Source organism: Pteropus alecto, unplaced genomic scaffold (genome assembly GCF_000325575.1).
Source record: "Pteropus alecto unplaced genomic scaffold, ASM32557v1 scaffold7, whole genome shotgun sequence".
In the NCBI taxonomy this organism is placed as follows: Eukaryota; Metazoa; Chordata; class Mammalia; order Chiroptera; family Pteropodidae; genus Pteropus; species Pteropus alecto.
Window position 1 is genome coordinate 19,598,831 of NW_006494614.1, and position 19,470 is coordinate 19,618,300.

At 35.9% G+C, this 19,470-nt stretch overlaps 1 protein-coding gene and 1 pseudogene across 4 annotated transcripts in view; one reads left to right on the top strand and one right to left on the bottom strand.

Moving 5' to 3' along the window:
• The window catches only part of COL12A1 (collagen type XII alpha 1 chain), a 110,599-nt gene that overhangs the window by 58,830 nt on the left and 32,299 nt on the right, over positions 1-19,470 (top strand). For all 4 annotated transcript variants that reach the window (XM_015600423.2, XM_006926377.3, XM_025042896.1 and 1 more), the window contains 18 exons: positions 11-143; positions 244-270; positions 613-755; positions 3,185-3,314; positions 3,733-3,872; positions 4,301-4,430; positions 5,645-5,787; positions 6,897-7,026; positions 7,732-7,874; positions 9,519-9,648; positions 11,153-11,272; positions 12,284-12,430; positions 13,613-13,729; positions 13,891-14,037; positions 14,579-14,653; positions 16,253-16,392; positions 18,362-18,485; positions 18,659-18,802. In XM_015600423.2, the coding sequence (XP_015455909.1) occupies positions 11-143; positions 244-270; positions 613-755; positions 3,185-3,314; positions 3,733-3,872; positions 4,301-4,430; positions 5,645-5,787; positions 6,897-7,026; positions 7,732-7,874; positions 9,519-9,648; positions 11,153-11,272; positions 12,284-12,430; positions 13,613-13,729; positions 13,891-14,037; positions 14,579-14,653; positions 16,253-16,392; positions 18,362-18,485; positions 18,659-18,802 (2,263 nt within the window). The remainder of the gene's footprint in view (positions 1-10; positions 144-243; positions 271-612; positions 756-3,184; positions 3,315-3,732; positions 3,873-4,300; positions 4,431-5,644; positions 5,788-6,896; positions 7,027-7,731; positions 7,875-9,518; positions 9,649-11,152; positions 11,273-12,283; positions 12,431-13,612; positions 13,730-13,890; positions 14,038-14,578; positions 14,654-16,252; positions 16,393-18,361; positions 18,486-18,658; positions 18,803-19,470) is intronic.
• LOC112474615 lies at positions 12,437-13,537 on the bottom strand (annotated as a pseudogene).

The following is a 19,470-nucleotide window of genomic DNA, read 5'->3' on the forward strand; positions in this document are numbered from 1 at the left end:
TTTCCCTAAGACCATCTTAAATGGAGATGAAAATACTTTGGTGTTTGAAAACCTGAACCCAAACACTCTCTATGAGGTTTCTGTTACTGCCATCTATCCTGATGAGTCAGAGAGCGATGACCTGATTGGCAGTGAGCGCACACGTAGGTGTTCAGCCTTCAGGGCATTGTTATTTTAAAATTAATTTAAAAAACAGAGCTATAGCTATATTAGTAATATTGTCCCAAATTCTTTTTCTTTCAGTGCGTTTGATACCCTTAACAACACAAGGTAAGAATTTAATTTGTTGAATTGTGTGAATGGCCAGATAATGAATGAGTGAATGAATGAATGAATGAAAAATACCACAAAATTCATTGCAGATAGGCCTGCTTTTAAACTGTAATGTGTTGATCGGGACCTCTTTTAAACAGGCTTTTCTTGGGAAACTTTGCTTTGCTACTATTTGTTAAGGAGTCATCTAAGCTTCAATGACTACGATTTATCATGGGGTCAAATTTAGTTCTAAACCTAGAAGTATACAGCTCTACTGATTTCTTTGGGAACAGTGCATATTTTGGGGGGAGGCATTGTTCTCTGTGCTTGCTCTGTTTCTCAACAATTTTCTTTCAGCTCCAAAAAGTGGCCCACGGAACCTTCAGGTGTACAATGCAACATCCAACAGCTTGACCGTTAAGTGGGATCCCGCTAGTGGTCGTGTGCAGAAATACAGAATCACTTATCAGCCTTCAACGGGCGAAGGCAATGAACAAACGGTAATTTGTTTCGTAAAAACTATTACTTGAACAAATTCTACCCTTCTTTTTTAAACTCCTTTACTGCAATATTTACTCTTTTGAGAGATTCAAGATTTACTGTATTAGGTGGAATTATTTGATGTCATCCCTGATGGAAACTCAGTGGATGTCCTCATGAGAGACAAGAGCTATTCTTCATGGTTGCTGAACAGTTTCAGACTGGTGCCTCAGTGAATCTGCATTTTCCTTAAAAAACTATTACGGTTGGATTATCTATGAAGATATCTAGATTTTTGAGTCTATTTAGATTTTTTAAAATCTATATCTCTCTAGCTTAATCAAGTGCCGAACATTTCCCAAACTCCCATTTTCCTGTTTTTGTATGATATAAGGTATCTCCTAGATCTGGCATTTCCAGATCTGGATCCTGTTCACCTAATTCATACTATTTATTATTTTTATATTTATCCCAGTGGATGTTTCTGAGAAAGACAATAGGACTATAACCTCAACCTTCATCTAATTTATCTTCCTGGTCTTCCCTTTTTTAGCAGAGCTCTTGTCCATATACCTTGCTTACTTTAGTTGTCTGTCTTTGAACTTCCTCCAACTTTGTTTTTATGAAATGTGTGACTAGAACTGCACATATTAACTTAGCTCAGGAAGCACCATGATTTTTATATAGATGGGGTGATGCTTTCTGATTTATTTCAAATATCTCTTTTGGTGAGGTTCAGTATTTTGTTGACTTTTGGGGGGGCCTATAGTATTTCCTCACATAGCCTTAGAAATGTGATATTAATCTTTAATCATCTGATTAGCCGAGCTCCAGCAAATGAGTTATGCATCTTACCAGTTTAGATGTGTTAGCAGAAGTGGATGTTGGCAATGGTTAAGGTGTATGGTTAAAGGTCTCTGATAGTACATGGTAAGCGGATTTAGCTGAACTAGAAACACTCCCATCCCCAGCATGACTTTTGAGTTGGTCTTTTGAGGTTTCCATAGAACTAGACTTTGGTAGTTTGATATAAATGGATTGAGAATGTGTCTATTTTAGTTAAATAGCTTATCAAAATTAAATACCAACTGTAACCAACTGGCTTTTATATAAAATAAGATAAGATACATTAGATGGGCTGATATTTTAAAGTCATAAACAGATCTTTTTGTCTGTGCCAGGCCAGATTTAGGTAAAGCTTTAAAGTAAGCTAAATTTCACTTTAACATTTCTTTTCTTAGTGTTAATGACCCTCCAGCTGCTGTTCTGAATCTCTCTTACTGTCTCTTAGTTATCCATTTTAATTAGATGGAGTCTCATAAACTTATCTTCTGGAAGGTATAGCTGATAATCCTTTTAAGTTTCTTATTCTTAGGGATCTTTCCATTTCAATGCTAATCCATGAAATAAAGTAATGAATCACTGATGCTTGAATTATCTTGGATAGTTGGATAGGAGTAGGCAGATCTCTCTCTGCCTACTCATAAGGCTAGTTCTTCTAAGTGGATGCTTTCAGATTTGTTACTGATATTGATACTTTTCTCTCATACCCTCAAATATTAAGTTTATTAAAACTAGCCACTGTAGTTCAGTTCTCTCGTTTTGAGGATGACTACAGTGATTCACTGAGGTTTCCTCTGGAACTCAGACTACTCTAGGGAACGGGTGTGAAGTCAGAAACATCTGGACTGTGCTAGTGCATCCAGCCATCCACATGTGCTCTCATTGTGGGCAGCATGCCATTTTCATGAGCTTTTAATTAGTATGGCATAAACATCTGAATTCGGTAAACTGTTAACAATTCATACAAATTTTCTTTCAACAAGATAGCTAGATGGCCTTAAGCCATTAGTAAAATACTTAAAACTCTGTAATGGGAGGAAATTTAAAAAGTGTCATACCACAAGGTAGTATCGTGAAGACAATTGAGAACCCCTAGCTGAGTGTGTCCTGGCAAACGTTCTGGACACGTAGTTTACACAGCTAATGCTGTTAGAGTGGTAGTGTTTTGGGGGAACACCAAAAGATTTAGAGCTTTTGCTGAATCATTTTAATATTTTTCTAAAGCAAATAAAAAACATCTGTAAAAAAGTAAGAATAATACTGAATGGTGCTGAGCCTCTAACATGATGCAAGTCTTTGGTATCTTAAAGTTCCTTTGTAGCTCACTTATGATTAATGCCTTTTTGGGAGGAGATCGCAGTGCTGGCGGTGAGCAAGTTGAAATATAGTTTTGAGATCATCCATTTAAGGCTTAGAGTCCTTTTTGTGATTTAAGGTACATAGTTTACATTTTAAATTATACCATAAAATATCTTTTAAACCTTCATTATGGTACATGTTTCCAGATATTGGCAAGGGTCTCACACCTCCCCTGTAGAAAGGGCTTTTTCTAACAGACTGGTGAGATGGAGAGCACAAAGTTAACACTATGTGTGTTTTACTCAAGACCACGATAGGAGGACGACAAAACAGTGTGGTCCTGCAGAAACTGAAACCTGACACCCCTTACACGATCACTGTATCCTCCCTGTATATTGACGGTGAAGGAGGTCGGATGACGGGAAGAGGCAAGACCAGTAAGTGAACCCAGACTCCTGTAGCTTCTTTGACAATTACCATTGGAACAGAATCACAACTTTATTTGGAAACACTAGGGTGGCACAGAGTTTTGCTAATACCTTAAAATGAATTTTAAAAATGATAATGTTTTTAACATCCTTGCTTAGAGTTAACGGTCTCTTTGTGGAGAAAGACATATATTACTTTTTAGGATAAAAAAAATATCTGGGGCCAAAATATTTTGTGGAGAGATGAGATGTGTACTAGATTTTCGCAGACATTCTTCCATTTATTCACTACTTCAACACATATTTGTGGGGTGCCCACTGTGGGGGTGCCTGTTATATTTTAGGTCTCCTGGGAGATACCAGTGCACCTGTGTTTTGTGTGTGCTTGGTTAGGATCATACTATGATGTGATTTCTCTGTGTTCCAGAACCTCTAAATACTGTGAAGAACCTAAGAGTATATGACCCTTCTACCAGTACCTTGAATGTTCGCTGGGACCATGCAGAGGGTAATCCTCGTCAGTACAAGCTCTTCTATGCACCATCAGCAGGTGGTCCAGAGGAGCTGGTAATTATTTCCTGTAGTGAAAAATGCATGTTTGTTTAAACTAAATGATTTAAAAACTGGAGTGAAAGAGTTAACTGATTTATTTTAGTACTGAAGAAATTCATATTTATTTGATAGAACTTATAGAGGATAATAGATTGGAGCTTTAGTGCCTGGGTGATAAGGGAATTGAGGAGCATTGGAGCTGGGGGAAGTAAGCATTCTAGGAAGTTCTAAAGGGAGAGCCTAGGGTGAGTTAGAGGTCTAGAGAAGTCTTTATAACCTCTGTAACAGTTCATATGGGGGCACATTATTATATACCAATATTACAGAGCTTGCTTCTTGACTTGGTCCTGACTTAGTATTTTGAGTATTATATTGTTTGAAGTATTATTTTTTTTTTATAAGTTTTTCAAATCAAGTGCTTTATATTTTATTGAAATCTTTAGGTTCCAATCCCTGGGAATACCAATTATGCCATTCTCAGGAATCTGCAGCCGGATACACCATACACTGTTACGGTAGTTCCTGTTTATACTGAAGGTGATGGAGGACGCACATCAGATACTGGAAGGACATGTAAGGAAGAAGGCAGAGAAATCTAGCCTTTTCATTATAAATTTAGCTTTTCATGATAAAGGTCATATAGGCCCATTAAAGTAAATTAAAAAAATTCAGAATGATAGAACGAAGACATAAAAATTAAATATAATTCACCTCCTAAACACCACCAACTGTTACTATTTTAGTGTAGGAAATAAAAAATTTATAATGACATTTATCTTCTGGAATGATAATTTCAAGATTTATAAATATGTATATAATCATTAATATGCCATTTCAGTTATTCTCTCTCACTGACAAAAATTCATTGAGCTTTGCTTTGTGCTTTATAAATTTGTGTGAAGCAGTGTTTTGTAGTTGGCTTTCATAGTGCGAATTGTTGAAATTTGTTTATCACATTACTTGATTGCATATTTCTCTGGTTTGCTGAAGAAGGGCTTTTTGGCATTAAAAATCCGTATGCTTTCATTTGTCATTACCAGTTTATAGTGTTTTTACTGTTCTTTGTACTATTGCTTAAAGGCTTTTGTGTATGCTTATGAACATTTCTTTGGCTTTAGAAATATACTTGCTGATGGATAAAAAGAAGCAACTATGGATGGTTTCTTTTGGAAAAAGATTAATGTCTAGAAATATGATGTTATTGGCTAAACTAGAGTTTAGGGTTAATATGTGGATTTGATTTTTTTTTTTAAAGTCTTTATTGGGCAGTTAATTGAGAACTGAGAATCTTATTTCTCCCTTCTTTTGTCTTTTTTAATTAGAGAAGACATTCAGTAGTTATTTGTTGAATGAAGGAGGAATGAATAAAGAATAAATGATTGAAACTGGCTGACTGAAATAGTTGGGCTCATAGCTGTTGTTAGTTTTTACTTAGAAGGTAGAGACTATAAAATTCCTCCTGTCTCTCCATTACATGTGTTGTAAAACTGAAGCTTCTTTTCCAGTTTTTCATCCCTTAATCCTTTGTGGCCAATTGTACTACTACTTTTACTAGTTTGTTTTTATTGGCAACAACTTTGCTTCCATATATACAAAGGCCATAATTGGCTAACAGTGGGTAAATTTGGATTTGGAGACTTTACATCTGCTTTTGTATGTAGATAATTAGAAGTTTAAGGAGGATAGTATTTTATCCTTTTACAGAGTGTAAGTTCTGGAAAAGTGATAACAAAAGCTCTGCATGTATAAACAGACTTAAGAAAAGTGTGTTGGCTTTCCTTCCTCAGTGGTGAGAGGATTGGCAAGAAACGTCCAAGTGTACAATCCTACACCAAACAGCCTAGATGTTCGCTGGGATCCTGCCCCTGGGCCTGTGCAGCAGTATCGCATTGTGTATTCTCCTGTGGCTGGCACGAGACCCTCAGAATCTGTAAGTAATTTTGTCATCTTGGAGCTCAGCAAATGAATTTTATAGATTTTACTGCACCTCCTGCCATGGCTGCTGTCCCAGAATTATAAGCCAGTTGTTAGTATGGCACCGAGTCTCAGAGAAACTCCACTTCCTGATGAATGTAGACTTTTGTTTATGTCATGTTAGGTAGCCTGTGAGAATGCAAACCACAAACATGCCAGAGTATAATGATTAAATGATAGGTTTTGATGAATTAAGGCAGGTGTATCAACTATAAGATTAGTTAGCAAAAGTAAATTTTGGGAAAATGCAAATTAACTATGTGAGTTAAAAACTCCAGTAATAAATAGAAATCATTGTTCAATCTTGTCAACATGGGCTTTTATTGTAAAGTACAAATACCTTTATTGTTAACCTATCTTACAGTGTGTACTTCACTGGCTTGTACAAATTGCCCAATCTATCTTCAATTCATAATACTATTCAGCTTTGTAAGTAGAGTAATAATTTGGAAATCAGAAATTATTGATTTGAATAAGGACAGAATCAGAACACTTAAGGAAAAGTAAATTTATATACTAACTTTATTTACAGGTCTTTATAAAAATAAACAGTGATGATGAACAAAGATAAACAAATGATGAGCAATACATGTGTTCTGTAAGAATATTGATTTGCATGTCCCTGTGTATGTCAGGACATATTCAGACAAATTTGCCTGTATTCATTGCATAAAGTTGCTCTTTATTTTAATATAAAAATCTCTCCCCCATCAATGTAGATAGAAGTATCTTCTTTTATGTGTACTAACATTCAGGATGTTCTTTAGGTAATTATCATAAACCCTGTATGTTATATTTGAGAATCTTTACAATAAACATAAATGCAAGATAATTGAAGCAACTAAGGTCAAGTGTGAATTAACCTTTTTTTAGGGGGGGAGGAATTTCTGAGGATAAATTGCATTTAATGGCGTGGGCTGGGCAGATCTCATGAGGAAACAGTAGTTGGCTTTTGACATGTCTGGGCTCAGCCTTTTATTATCAAAGTTCTTATGCTGACTAATAAAAGACTTGGTAAGAATCTGGGTTGTCATCAGGCAGAATTTGGCATTTTCTCCCCTCCAGATTGTGGTGCCAGGAAATACCCGCACGGTGCAGCTGGAGCGGCTGATTCCAGACACACCCTATTCCGTGAACATCGTGGCTCTCTACTCTGATGGAGAGGGGAATCCCAGCCCCGCCCAGGGCCGAACACGTGAGGCAGAAATCCTTTTTCCACCTATTCCCTTGTAACTCAATTGGCGAGGCTTATCTGAGTGAGTGAGGAGTGGAAGGTGGGTGGTGGGTGGTGCGTGAGAAGTGGTGAGAGCTTTCTCCACCTTAGTGCAAGTGAAGGTATACCTGGGCGTGTGGTTCCGCCTGCGCTCCCCCTCATTCACACTCCAGGCTAAAGCTTTGGGTCCCTGACTGCTGAGTGAACTTTATTTGGTCATATTCTCAACAGGGACCTAAGTTAAGGAGGGGTTTCTTCCCCTTTTCTGTCCTTCAGTGGGTGTTCTCATCAAATGGGTACTTTGCAAATGTAGAGGGCTTGGCCTCTATTTTTCATTAAACACATTAACCGTTATAATGTGTTTAACCACATTATAGTGGTTAAAATAATGCCTTTCTTTCCCAGTCTGTACATTTAGGTTCAAATCTAGTTCTGTGCTCCCGAAGTTCAGCATGTAACCATAGCTTTGAAATATAGCACTTTTTACTATTTATGTTTTCACATTAAAACCGTAGAAAACTGTTTTATCATAGAGAGTAAACAACCTAGTTAATGGTGAAATACCTGCAAATAGCTTTCTTAATTCGACTGGAGTAAAAGAAGTTTTCTTTTATACCCCTCCCTCCACCCCCATGTCTGTCATGCTCACAGGCAGGTAAATAGCTCTATTGTATTTTATTTATTTAGTACCACGAAGTGGACCAAGAAATCTGAGAGTCTTTGGGGAGACAACCAACAGCCTGTCTGTGGCCTGGGATCATGCTGATGGGCCAGTTCAGCAATACAGGATCATTTATTCTCCTACCATTGGTGATCCAATTGATGAATATGTGAGTCTGCTTCTCATTTACATTTGAGCATTTTATAATTTCTGACCTAGTTGGAGGGTGAAATTAAGTTTTATTTTTTAGGAGTGTGATGGGATTGCAGTTGAGTCCTTGACTCTTGTGTGACGGTCACATTCTATATGACTTTCTCTGACATGATTTTGGAACCACCTGAATGTGCCTAGTATGGCCTTTCAAACGATAGAGAATCAATGCCTTTAGAGCTCATTTCTATTCTAAAGACAGATTGAAAAACTGTCTTATTTCTTGAAATGCATATTTCTAATCACCTAATTAAACTTTAGGAATTAAGTCTAGTAAAACATGATGCCAATTATTCTGAGCTTCCTAAATCAATATTCGAATGCTGTGACTTTTCAAATCTTACCCTTTCTTTGAATCTAATTTCTTTACAAGATCTATCTTAAATACTTCAGCGCTAATTGATCTCTCTTTTCTCTAAGTTTAACATTTTTTAGTACACATTGGTTTTGGATATTAATGTAATATTAATGTAATATTAATTAGCATCAGACTTTTTGAGTGTCATATTTTATCTCTCCAGAACCAGATTCAAGTTTTCTTGTAGCTTCTTCATAGCCCTCGCTATGCATAACCATTTGTTATGAATGGAAAAACTCAGCACTTTCTTTAAAATTTAGTAGTTAATTGATGTGATAGTTTAGTGGAAGATTACACAAAATGTTGATACATCCTCTTGATCATTCCATTATTCCTATGTTATAAAATATTTTATCTACTTGAACTTGATATAGTAAGCTTTAATTTGAACATCTGTTTTATTAATCAGAAACACATGTAACTGCCATTTAGTATTTCCTATCAAAATTATATAAGCAGTATTGCCACACTTAGTTTGCCAAAGCAAAGAAATTCATGCTTTAGTGTTTGTTCAGCCTTCTCATGTATAAATATGCATTTTCTCTTCACTTTCTGAAAAGAGTAAAAATATAATTTCTCCCCCCAGTTCACTATTTGTAATCAAGGGACTCTACTCTGGGAATCACTGGCATAAGTGATTCACATTGTTTATAGAAGTAAAGTTTAGGATTGAAAGAGAGATTGAGAGATCTTTCCGATCATTTCCTCATCGTGGAAGTAGTTAAATGTATTTTCCATTTATTTGTTTTCATCTTTTTACCTAATTAGTATCAGCCAAACTGATACTCTTGAGGGCAGAAACCCTCACTAAGGGATTCCTAGTAGCTAGTACCAATACCTGGCTCACAGTGGGTACTTGTTACATGTTTGTCGAAGGACTACATGAAAATGTAACATGTAAGAATGAGAGACGAGGGAAACAAAGGTGCTACTGAGCGCTGAAGTACTCAGTAATGGGTATTGAAGCATTGCATCTGTAATTGCCCACTATTTCCATCAGGGATGTTAAGTCTCAAGGCTGGTAAATGGCTAATATAGGATTTGAGCCCAAATCTGTCTGACTCTGAAACCATTCTCCCATGCTGCACACAGGCAGTGTAGACCATTTGCCTTGCTATGAGCATTGTGCAACAAAGAGAAAATATGAAGAAAATGTACTGTTTTGGGAATACATAAAACAATATTGTCTTTTGATCTGGAAGTCCTCTAGCTGATAATAAATTTATAATTTAACTTCCCCTACAGACCACAGTCCCAGGCAGAAGAAACAATGTAATACTGCAGCCCCTGCAATCTGATACTCCATATAAAATTACTGTAATTGCTGTTTATGATGACGGAGATGGTGGCCATCTGATAGGAAATGGAAGGACTGGTAAATGTCTTATACCTTTTGTAACCTTTAAATTTTACCTTTACAAATACATCTCAAATACTACATTAACACCAGGTTAATATTTATATTAGACATTGAATTTTGTCAAAATAATATAAAACCAGAATTTGTCTTTTAACTGTTGAAAGGTCCATTAAAAGAAGAAAAAGGATCCAAAAAATCTGCATATTTTGCTTTTCTTGAGGTAGTTTATTTCTCTTTTGGAAAATCATTGCTTATTCTCTGAATAATGTTTTAGTTTATGTGATATCAGTTAAAGTTGTAGCTATTAACTCAGTCAACTTAATATCAGCGAAAAACACTTCGCTATGAGAGAATCTTAAGTCATAAATAAATGAAATAATTAACATTTATCTTTTATCTTTACAAATGTAACTTTAAAAATATATATATTTTTTTCTATTGTACCAAGTACTTTATGAACAATTACTAGTGTTCAAGTTCCTTATCTAGCCTATACTGTTAGCAATTTCTTATGGTTTAGAGCGGTTTCTTTAGTTTGGTTGCTCATTAGAATCACCTGAGAAGCTTTAAAAATTGCTATGCCTGGGTGCCATTCCCAGAGATACTGATGTAACTGGTCTGAGGTGTGGCCTGGACTTGCTGATGTTGAAAGCCACTGCTTTAGTATAAAGATGTGTTAGGCTATAGACCTGGTTTCTGGTACTGGTAAATATTGGCATTCCCTTTTCCCACTTTATTCAGCAAAAAATTCACTTATGTAACATAATTTCAGGATCTTTACTATACTCAGTTGCTCAGACTCTTTTTGGGCTTAAATTACCTTCACAACATTACAGAATTTGCTCTTAAGAGAAAAGCAGAACTAGAGTTGTTTGAGCTCAGTCTCTGAAGGCTGGGAATTTATATATTTATTGATACCCATTGTCTTTAGGACTGAGTCAATGGATACTTAGTTTAGGGATTTTAATTTAAAATCAAGATGATTTTAATTAACAGCGTCCTATTTTTTACTTTCTCTTAGGTTTTAGAATATATTTTGATACTTTTCTGGGGGAAATAGCATATTTCATAATTTTGTGCATATCAAAATATATTAAAATATCTTTCATAGTTATTGAATTTTCTGGAAGGCCCAAAGCCATTTCTAGTTTCTCTTGTGAAAAAGTCTTTCAGGTTGAAATTCTTATTTGTGTAATGCTATGAATAATAACTCAGCAACTACTTAACATACTGCCTAATAGCACTGATTTTCAGAGTTGGAGGTAGTATCTCTGAAGGCTTGAGAATTTACTCTGGGTTATGTTGGTGGAGAATAGAGTGGTATTGGGAAAGAACATTATTTTTATAAAACTATTAAGCTCTCTGTTGAACATTTTAATACCTTTAATTTTCTGGATAAGGAAATTTTGGAATATTATTAAATTTTTTTCATGGGGCTACACTATCAATACTCATCAAGTTGTATGCTTTCTCTATGTGTCAATGAAAGGTCAGTAATGTGTGCCAATATTTGTTTTAGTGGGACTACTTCCACCTCAGAACATACACATCTCTGATGAATGGTATACAAGATTCAGGGTATCCTGGGATCCTTCACCTTCTCCAGTTCTTGGATATAAAATTGTGTACAAGCCAGTGGGTAAGGAAGCACCTTTATTATTATAGAAAGACATTGAAGAGTTTATGATCTAAAAGTATCATTGTTACTGTGGGTGTAAATGAAATTCTTATTAATTTGCATGACTAAAAGTTTGACCCGGACCATAAAATCACATAAATACAACATGTTTGTGTTCAGACATCCTATGTGTTATTATGATTATGAAATAAGACATATTTAATCAATATAAATTTCTGTATTTTTCCGATTACGTCAAGATGTTATTCCACTCTGGGCATATGCATTTTAGTCTATTCATGATATGCTTACTTTCAACTTCCCATCAATATATTCACCTAAATGAATATCATCTTGATTAAATTATTTACTATCTTTGTTTCTATATTCTGTCTACATGCTTAGAAAATATTCTTTGTACAAAATTAGTTAAGGCATCTTCCATGCACTCCGGAAGAGTGCAAACTTCCTGAAATTTCCCAGAAACTTTTCCTAGAAAAAAATAAAGGAGAGAAGGCACAAGAAAGGAAAGATGAGCCTGTATAAGGAATGGAGAGAGAACTTGTAGGGGGAGGAGATGTTGGTAACTGAGGACCTTGAGTCACTAAATTTATGGAATGAGGTCCAAGGTAGGTGTTCTTAAATCATATCTACGACACACTGAAAAGTATACATTGAGCACCTGCTATGTGCAGAGCACTATGCTGGCAAAGTAGGACTTAGAGAATAAGCTTGAGAGTGTAGAGTAGTTGATTGCGTGATTAATAAATGAAAGAAAAATTGTTCAAACACCTGCTATGTTTTAGGGACTGTGCTATGCTTTGAGAATCAGAAGATAAAGAATCCAGTCTGCTTACAGTTTGGTATTCACCATATAATGTGGAATGTGCTATAGTGAACAAATACATAAAGGATTATGAAATTAATGGTGTTTGTACTCTTATTTGAGTGTAAGTTCAGGCATTTGATTTTAAGAAAAATTTGAGACTAGTGTTAGCATATTTCATTGTATTTTTGTGATTGTTATTAAAGGTTCCAATGAGCCTATGGAAGTCTTTGTTGGAGAAGTGACATCATACACGTTACACAATCTCAATCCCAGCACCACCTATGATGTGAATGTTTATGCTCAGTATGATTCTGGACTCAGCGTCCCCTTGACGGATCAAGGCACTACATGTGAGTTATGAATCTTTGAATAGTTGTAAGAAAGAGTTTAGTACAAAGTACTAGGTCAGCTTGTTTTAATTTTATCTCTTCTAAAAATATGCATACTTCCTCAGCATTAAGTAGTTGGCTCTTTTGTGTCCAGCTAAACAAATACATAAGTAATACAATTGAGTATACAAATATGTATATAATGAGATGTGTTTAGTTTACATAAAATATTATATTTTGAATTTCGAAAGATAAAAATAACAGAAATTATAATTTCATTCATAAATGATTTGGCATGCTATGTAGTTTTTTTTTTTTTTAAACAAATCCACTTTTATTTATTTACTCTTCAATAAGTTTATATCCTTGAGAGGTACAGCATTACATGGATTCTGTGTCCCATGGCCTTAGCAGGAAGGTTGCTTTGGAATTTGCCATGAACCATGTCACCATTACCTTTCCCCAGATGACTCTGGTTTTATTTGATTTGCCACCAAGAATCACTTGTGTTGTTCTTTGCCTTGTACACATAAGCACATCTCTTGCCTAGGTAGAATTCAGTTTCATCTCGAGCATAAACACCTTCAGGTTTAAGAAGAGCTGTGTGCTCCCTCTGGTTCTGGAGACCCCACTTAAAGCCTGAAAAGATGGCCTTGGACCATGGCATTTCAGACATATTTGTCTTTTTAGAAGTCCTGTTTCTAGTGGGCCACCACAGGATCCAAGACGGAGGAAAGAGGATGACCGTTATATAGTTTTTCTTGACATTTGATGTTAAAATATATATTACCTAAATACATTGATTTAATTGAAAGTCTTCATGGGGGTGCCATGATTACTAATTCAGCCCAGATAGAGTTTGTTTTCACCAGTGCTTTAATAATAATTTACGGACTTAGCAGATATCCTTTCAGAAAATTTCTTATTACCGTCCATCAAATGTCTTTGACATTTGTAGTGTTGAGAAGGACTATATGGATTTTTTTTCTCTCTTGAAAATCAGTGACAGAAAGGTAGATCTATTTTGACTGTGTGCATTTTCATGTATATTTCATATATGTTTCTTATAAACAGCAAGATTTTAGACATTTATATTTTTCAGCCATAGTGGATGCTTTAAAATTGTGTTATGACTAAAGTATGCTTTTTTTTTTTGCCTTTATTTACAAAACAAATCTATATCTTTCTTTCTTTATTTTGTAGTGTATTTAAATGTGACAGATCTGAAAACTTACCAGGTTGGGTGGGATACGTTCTGTGTTAAATGGTCACCTCACCGGGCAGCCACCTCCTACAGGCTAAAACTAAGCCCTGCAGATGGTACGTGTGAAAAAAACAAAAAACAAAAACAAAAAAACTGGAGTACTTAATAGCAACATTTTAAACTTCAGTAAAGAAGATGCCATTTTATTTTAAAAATTATGTATAAAACTATCTTTAAATATAATTGAAGTTTTATCTTCCTTTGTTGTCATAATCAGGAACTAGAGGACAAGAAATTACAGTGCGTGGGTCAGAAACCAGTCACTGCTTCACTGGCCTTTCACCAGATACTGATTATGGAGTCACTGTTTTTGTGCAGACACCAAACCTTGAAGGACCAGGCGTCCCTGTCAAAGAACACACCAGTAAGTTTTTGAGTAATCTGGAAAGTCTCCGTAAGGCTTCAAAATAGAATGCTCTGGGTGTGGGAGGTTTAAGCGACTCCTGTGTTGGCACTTCTCTCTAGGGGCAACAGTAGTGATGTAATGATGGCTTGTTCTTGCAGGTAGAGCCTATGGCCAGTTCAGGACCTTTATCTGCAGCAAGTTCATGTTGCTTCTGTTATAGAGTTGGTGTTATTTTAAGGAAAGGGCTCTAGGAGAGAGATGTGGCTCTAGTTGACAGTGAGAAAGTGATAGACTTCTATATTAGTGACTTTTACTCATTTGATCCTATCTGCAGGCCTTATAATTACCCTTTGAATCTTGGCTTTGCTTTATGCAGCTGTGTAGTCAATGTTGAATCACTACCAATGATACCAAATTTGGATAAAACAGAATTCCTAGTATGTCCCTGCCAATGAGACTTGATTCATTATCAAGGATTTAAATTACTCTTAACATTTACTTTCTGTGATATGAAATGTGCACATGTTGTGTTTTTCTAATTATTATTTTTTAATTCTAGCCGTAAAACCAACAGAAGCCCCTACAGAGCCACCCACACCTCCTCCCCCTCCCACAATTCCACCCGCCCGGGAAGGTAAGTATAGCTACTTGGCAATACATTCATTTGAGAGGGATTTATAGCCTCTTACTTATGCAGCCTGTACTTACTTCATTTACAGTTGGTATAGAACATTTCTGATTTATTATTCTTCCTGAAGAGTTTTTAGATTAAAAGAAAAGATTATCAGTAATTTCTTCCTCTCTCCCTCCAAGCACATTTTAGTGTGAATAAAATCAGTCTTAAACTACTCTAGCTCTTCAGTTGGAGCTCTGTTTCCTCAATTTTGCAGATTAACATCAAGTGATACTTTACATGATCTCTGATGGGCATTTCTTTCTGTGGACTGCTGGCATCCATAGGCACTGTGAACCTTTTTCGCTGTATCTGTAAACTAGCCCCTGGCCTTTGGCTTTGGAATTCCTGGTTTCTGACCTGAGGGGTACCCAGATTATACAAAGCTAAAACGTATCTATTTACTGAAGTCTGAGACATAATTGTCACTTGTAGTGAACTGGTAAAAAGACATACTGAGCTATTAAGACTAGTCTGTCACTAATTTGGGGCAATTCTTTGTGCTTTATGAAATTAAGTTCAAACTAATTATTTACTGCTTTATTCTTTGCCCACATTGTTTCCAGTGTTTAACTGAAGGCATTTCAGATTTTAAAAGTATATTTCTTCAATGTAGAAAGCTCTAGAAAAATTAAGTGTATTGTTATAGGGTGACATAATGATGAGTTTTTAAAAATTAAACTTGAAAGAAACTCAGTAAATAATCTTGGCTTAAAAACACATTGAATTTTTTTAAAAATAGGCTTTATTTTTTAGAGCAGTTTTAAATCCATAGAAAAATTGAGCGAAAATTACATAGTGTTCCCACGTATACGCTGCATTCTCACATGCACAGCCCCAGTATCAGCATCCCCCACCAAAGTGGTACATTTGTTACAATCTGTGAGCCTATATTGATGCATCATTATCACCCCAAGTCCATATTCCGGTTTACTCTTGGTGTTGTACATTCTACACGCTAAGTTTTTAAACACAAAAATGTTGTTAAATTTTACTTTCAGAATTTTATTTTTAGTCTCCAAGTCTGAAGATTCAAATTAAAGATATTTATTTCATTCCTTCCCTTCTTTCTTTCCATAAGATTCTAGTGGCCTACTTTAAAATTAAAAGACCACTTATTTGCACCAAATCTTTGATAATTATGTACAAAATCTCCAGATCCACTGATGGGTATTCTTAAATTCTGAACATCATTGCTTTTCATTTGATTTCCTCCTCATTTATTATTTGAAGCCACTTGAATCATTCCATGAGGAAAAAATGCATACTTGCATCATGGATCTAAACAGAGGAAGTAATTCCAGAGCAAAAACTGAGGGCCAGTTAGACTGGTGCCTCTCACTGTATCGGTCATAGGAATCATCTGGGCCTTTTCTTACGTGGTTCAGGAACTCTGGGGTAGGGCCCAGGGTTCTGTGTTTCTAACCTTCCCAGGCGACGCTAGTGCTGCTTATCTACACTTTGAGTAGTGAGGTGTTAGACTGTATTTCTCAGTTATATAATTTTACTTGAATGAAAGAATTCATGAGATTTGGGGCTTCCTCTTTTTTATTTTCTCAGTATGCAAAGGGGCCAAAGCAGATATTGTATTCTTGACTGATGCTTCCTGGAGTATTGGGGATGATAATTTTAACAAAGTTGTAAAGTTCATCTTCAACACTGTGGGAGCCTTTGATGAAATCAGTCCTGCTGGAATTCAGGTGGGTGCTGTTTCATAGGTGGCTATTCATTTGTAATGTGTTGCTATCTCCTTTAAACTTCTCCTTTTAAGTAGAAAGACTTTTCAGTACAAATTCCATTTTGAGTTTTGTTATTTGCCATTTTCATTACACATGTATTTTTGGGAATGGGTTGGGTGTAAATGATAATATCACAGAAAAATAAATATTCCCTTTGGTATTCTCTTTGGCTAGATAATATTCCTGTCAGAGAATTTAGGGGATTCTAACTCTAACTTCCTGCTTAAAACTCTGACAATGATACATTTCTATAAAAGGTCATCTAATGTTCTGGAAATTAATGCACTGTGATTGTCACACTCTGTTAAGTCAGAGGAGTCAGTGATGAATAGTGACAGAAATGGGTGTGTAGAGCCCTGCTGCCCTCTCTGTCTTGGCATTGCAGATATTACCTTGACCAGAAGAATAGCCATTATTGACTGTAAGGGTGTATTATTTGTTTTCCCAAAATAACTACCAATTATTTTGTTGTAGAATTAGTCCAAAAGTATTTGTTTTACTAGAGTAGGAACGTAGAGAAGTTTATCTTTCCGTGAAAGTATGAGGGGCCTTGAAAAGTAATTCATCATTTAGCAGTAACTTACCTGTAAAGCCAAGAATCTCTTCCACTGATCTCGATATACACATAAACTGAACACTCAGAGCCAGTGACTCTAAACTTTTTGGGGGGATCTTCCCAGACCTCTCTGAGAATATGATTAAAGTTATTATTAGCTACTTCTTGGATTCTGCAATCTTGAAGACCTACTTCAAATTCCACTCTTTCTGGAGAGGCTTCCTTGATGGCTTTTGACATTCCTTGCTCCTGAAGGATTTGTCTATATTACTATTATAGCAAGTATCACTTTATATTGTCATTATTTGTATGCCTCTCTTTTGTCTAAATCATTGACTCCTTAAAGCAAAAGACTATATTGTATTATTATTCTTTTGAATTCTCTTCTTTCCTTCCCCATTCCTCTTGATGAGTTTTCTCCTTTATTTTGGCACTTTTACTGTTTCATTGTGGCATATTAGAAGCATTATGAAAATAAGAGATTTTGACATAAACCACAAACAAATCATGTCTTCTTATATGGAAGAGTACTTTATGGAATATACTAAATTTCGAATCCCCAGATAACCCTGTGGATGTTGTTCTAACCCAAAAGAGTAAAGAGTAGAGTCAGGCTAGTTATATTCTCAATTTAATATGTCAACAACTAAGTCACTTTTCATCCTTTTAAAAATTTAAGATATCTAATAAAAACTAAAAAATAACTATCATATTTTATTGACTTCTATGTGCCAGATACTTTGTATACATGATTACTAGTCCTTAAAACAAGCATAGAAAGTAAGTATAATTATCTCCGTTTTACTGATGAGGAAGCCCAAACCTGGAGATCTTGGAAACTTGCCCAATGTCACATGGCTGTAAATTGGCAGAGCTAGGATTGTAGTCCTATGTCCTGACTACAAAGTCTGTACTCTTTCCACTAAATCACACTGCCACTAAATTTGCGATGAGTGCTGATTACTGTCACACGTGTGACACTTTTGTATTGCCATGAAGAATGGGTGTAGTCAGAAAGAGCAGTTGACTGAGAACCAGTTGTTTAGTCAGCGTTTGAGTTCTAGATGGTGTGTTCTCATTTCTAATTCTGGAACCTCACTGCTCCCCAGTTTTACCCATCCCTTCCTGTCCTAGAGAAAGGTACTACATGAATACAGTATATTTACATTTCAATTATTAATTTTAATGAAGATTAGAAATTAGAGAATTTAATGAGATAACAGTAGTCAGTGTTATTACTAGCTATAAAAAGCTTATAATTTTGTTGTATCTGAAACACTTCTTTTTCCCATTCTGCAGCTAGAGGAATCACTGGAAAATTAAAATATAAAAAGGGATTACATACCCTCATTACCAAATTACATTTTTTTTTAGGTGTCATTTGTGCAGTACAGTGATGAGGTCAAGTCTGAGTTCAAGCTGAACACGTACAACGACAAAGCCCTAGCCCTTGGGGCCCTCCAGAATATTAGGTACAGAGGAGGAAACACAAGAACAGGTACAGTTAATCAGAGTATACATAGACCTTCACTCTTCCAAGCATTTGGAGTGGTAGAACTGAGTATACAATTTCACTCTAATATTCAAATTCTTATCATTTGGGTGTGACAAATGGCATTTGAATAGTTTGCACTGAGGTGATACTAAAATGTTCCATGACACACTCTATAGGTAAGGCTCTCACGTTTATCAAGGAAAAGGTCTTGACCTGGGAGAGTGGCATGAGGAAGAATGTCCCCAAGGTGCTGGTTGTGGTCACAGACGGTCGGTCACAGGACGAGGTCAAGAAGGCAGCTTTGATCATCCAGCAGTCAGGTAAGCCCAGGAAAGAATTTGATGTGTAGTAATTGCACTCAGCATTTTAATGGTTTTAAATGTTCAGGAATTAGTGCAAAACCCCCAAAATTGCTGATTTTACTTCATTGTTACTGTTTAATCTGTACTTCATACTCTAAATTATATTTAATTGTGGAATGGTTTGGTAATTGCTCAGAAATAACATGGTGTAGTTTTTGTATAAGATGTGACTCAGGGGCTGTCAAAGAGCAAACCAGATTTCCCTGCAGTGACCGGGTGGCTATGAAATGCAATGATGAGATGATCCTAGAAGTGAGTCTTGACGCTGCTTCCAGTGCAAGGGGAGACATAGGGAAGCCTTTACTTGAGTACAGCCTTGAAGATGCAGGCCCAAAGCAGATTGCTGAAAGGTATACTGCAGATGAGGAGCAGCCAGATCTTAGTGACATGTCTTTGGGGTAGATATGGGCAACCAAGCATCCTGACAGCCTCCTGGCAGCACTGCCCTTATTTGGGATTAGCAGAAGTGAAACTAGGTCTTTTCAGTACTTGCATTAACTCCTACCCCCACCCCTAGCCAGGAACTGAGGTGGATATATTTTAGAGATAATTCTATGCTATGTATTATCTACAGTAGTATTGCAAAGTACTTTGTTACAGGGAATTAGATTCATCTTTTTCATAAA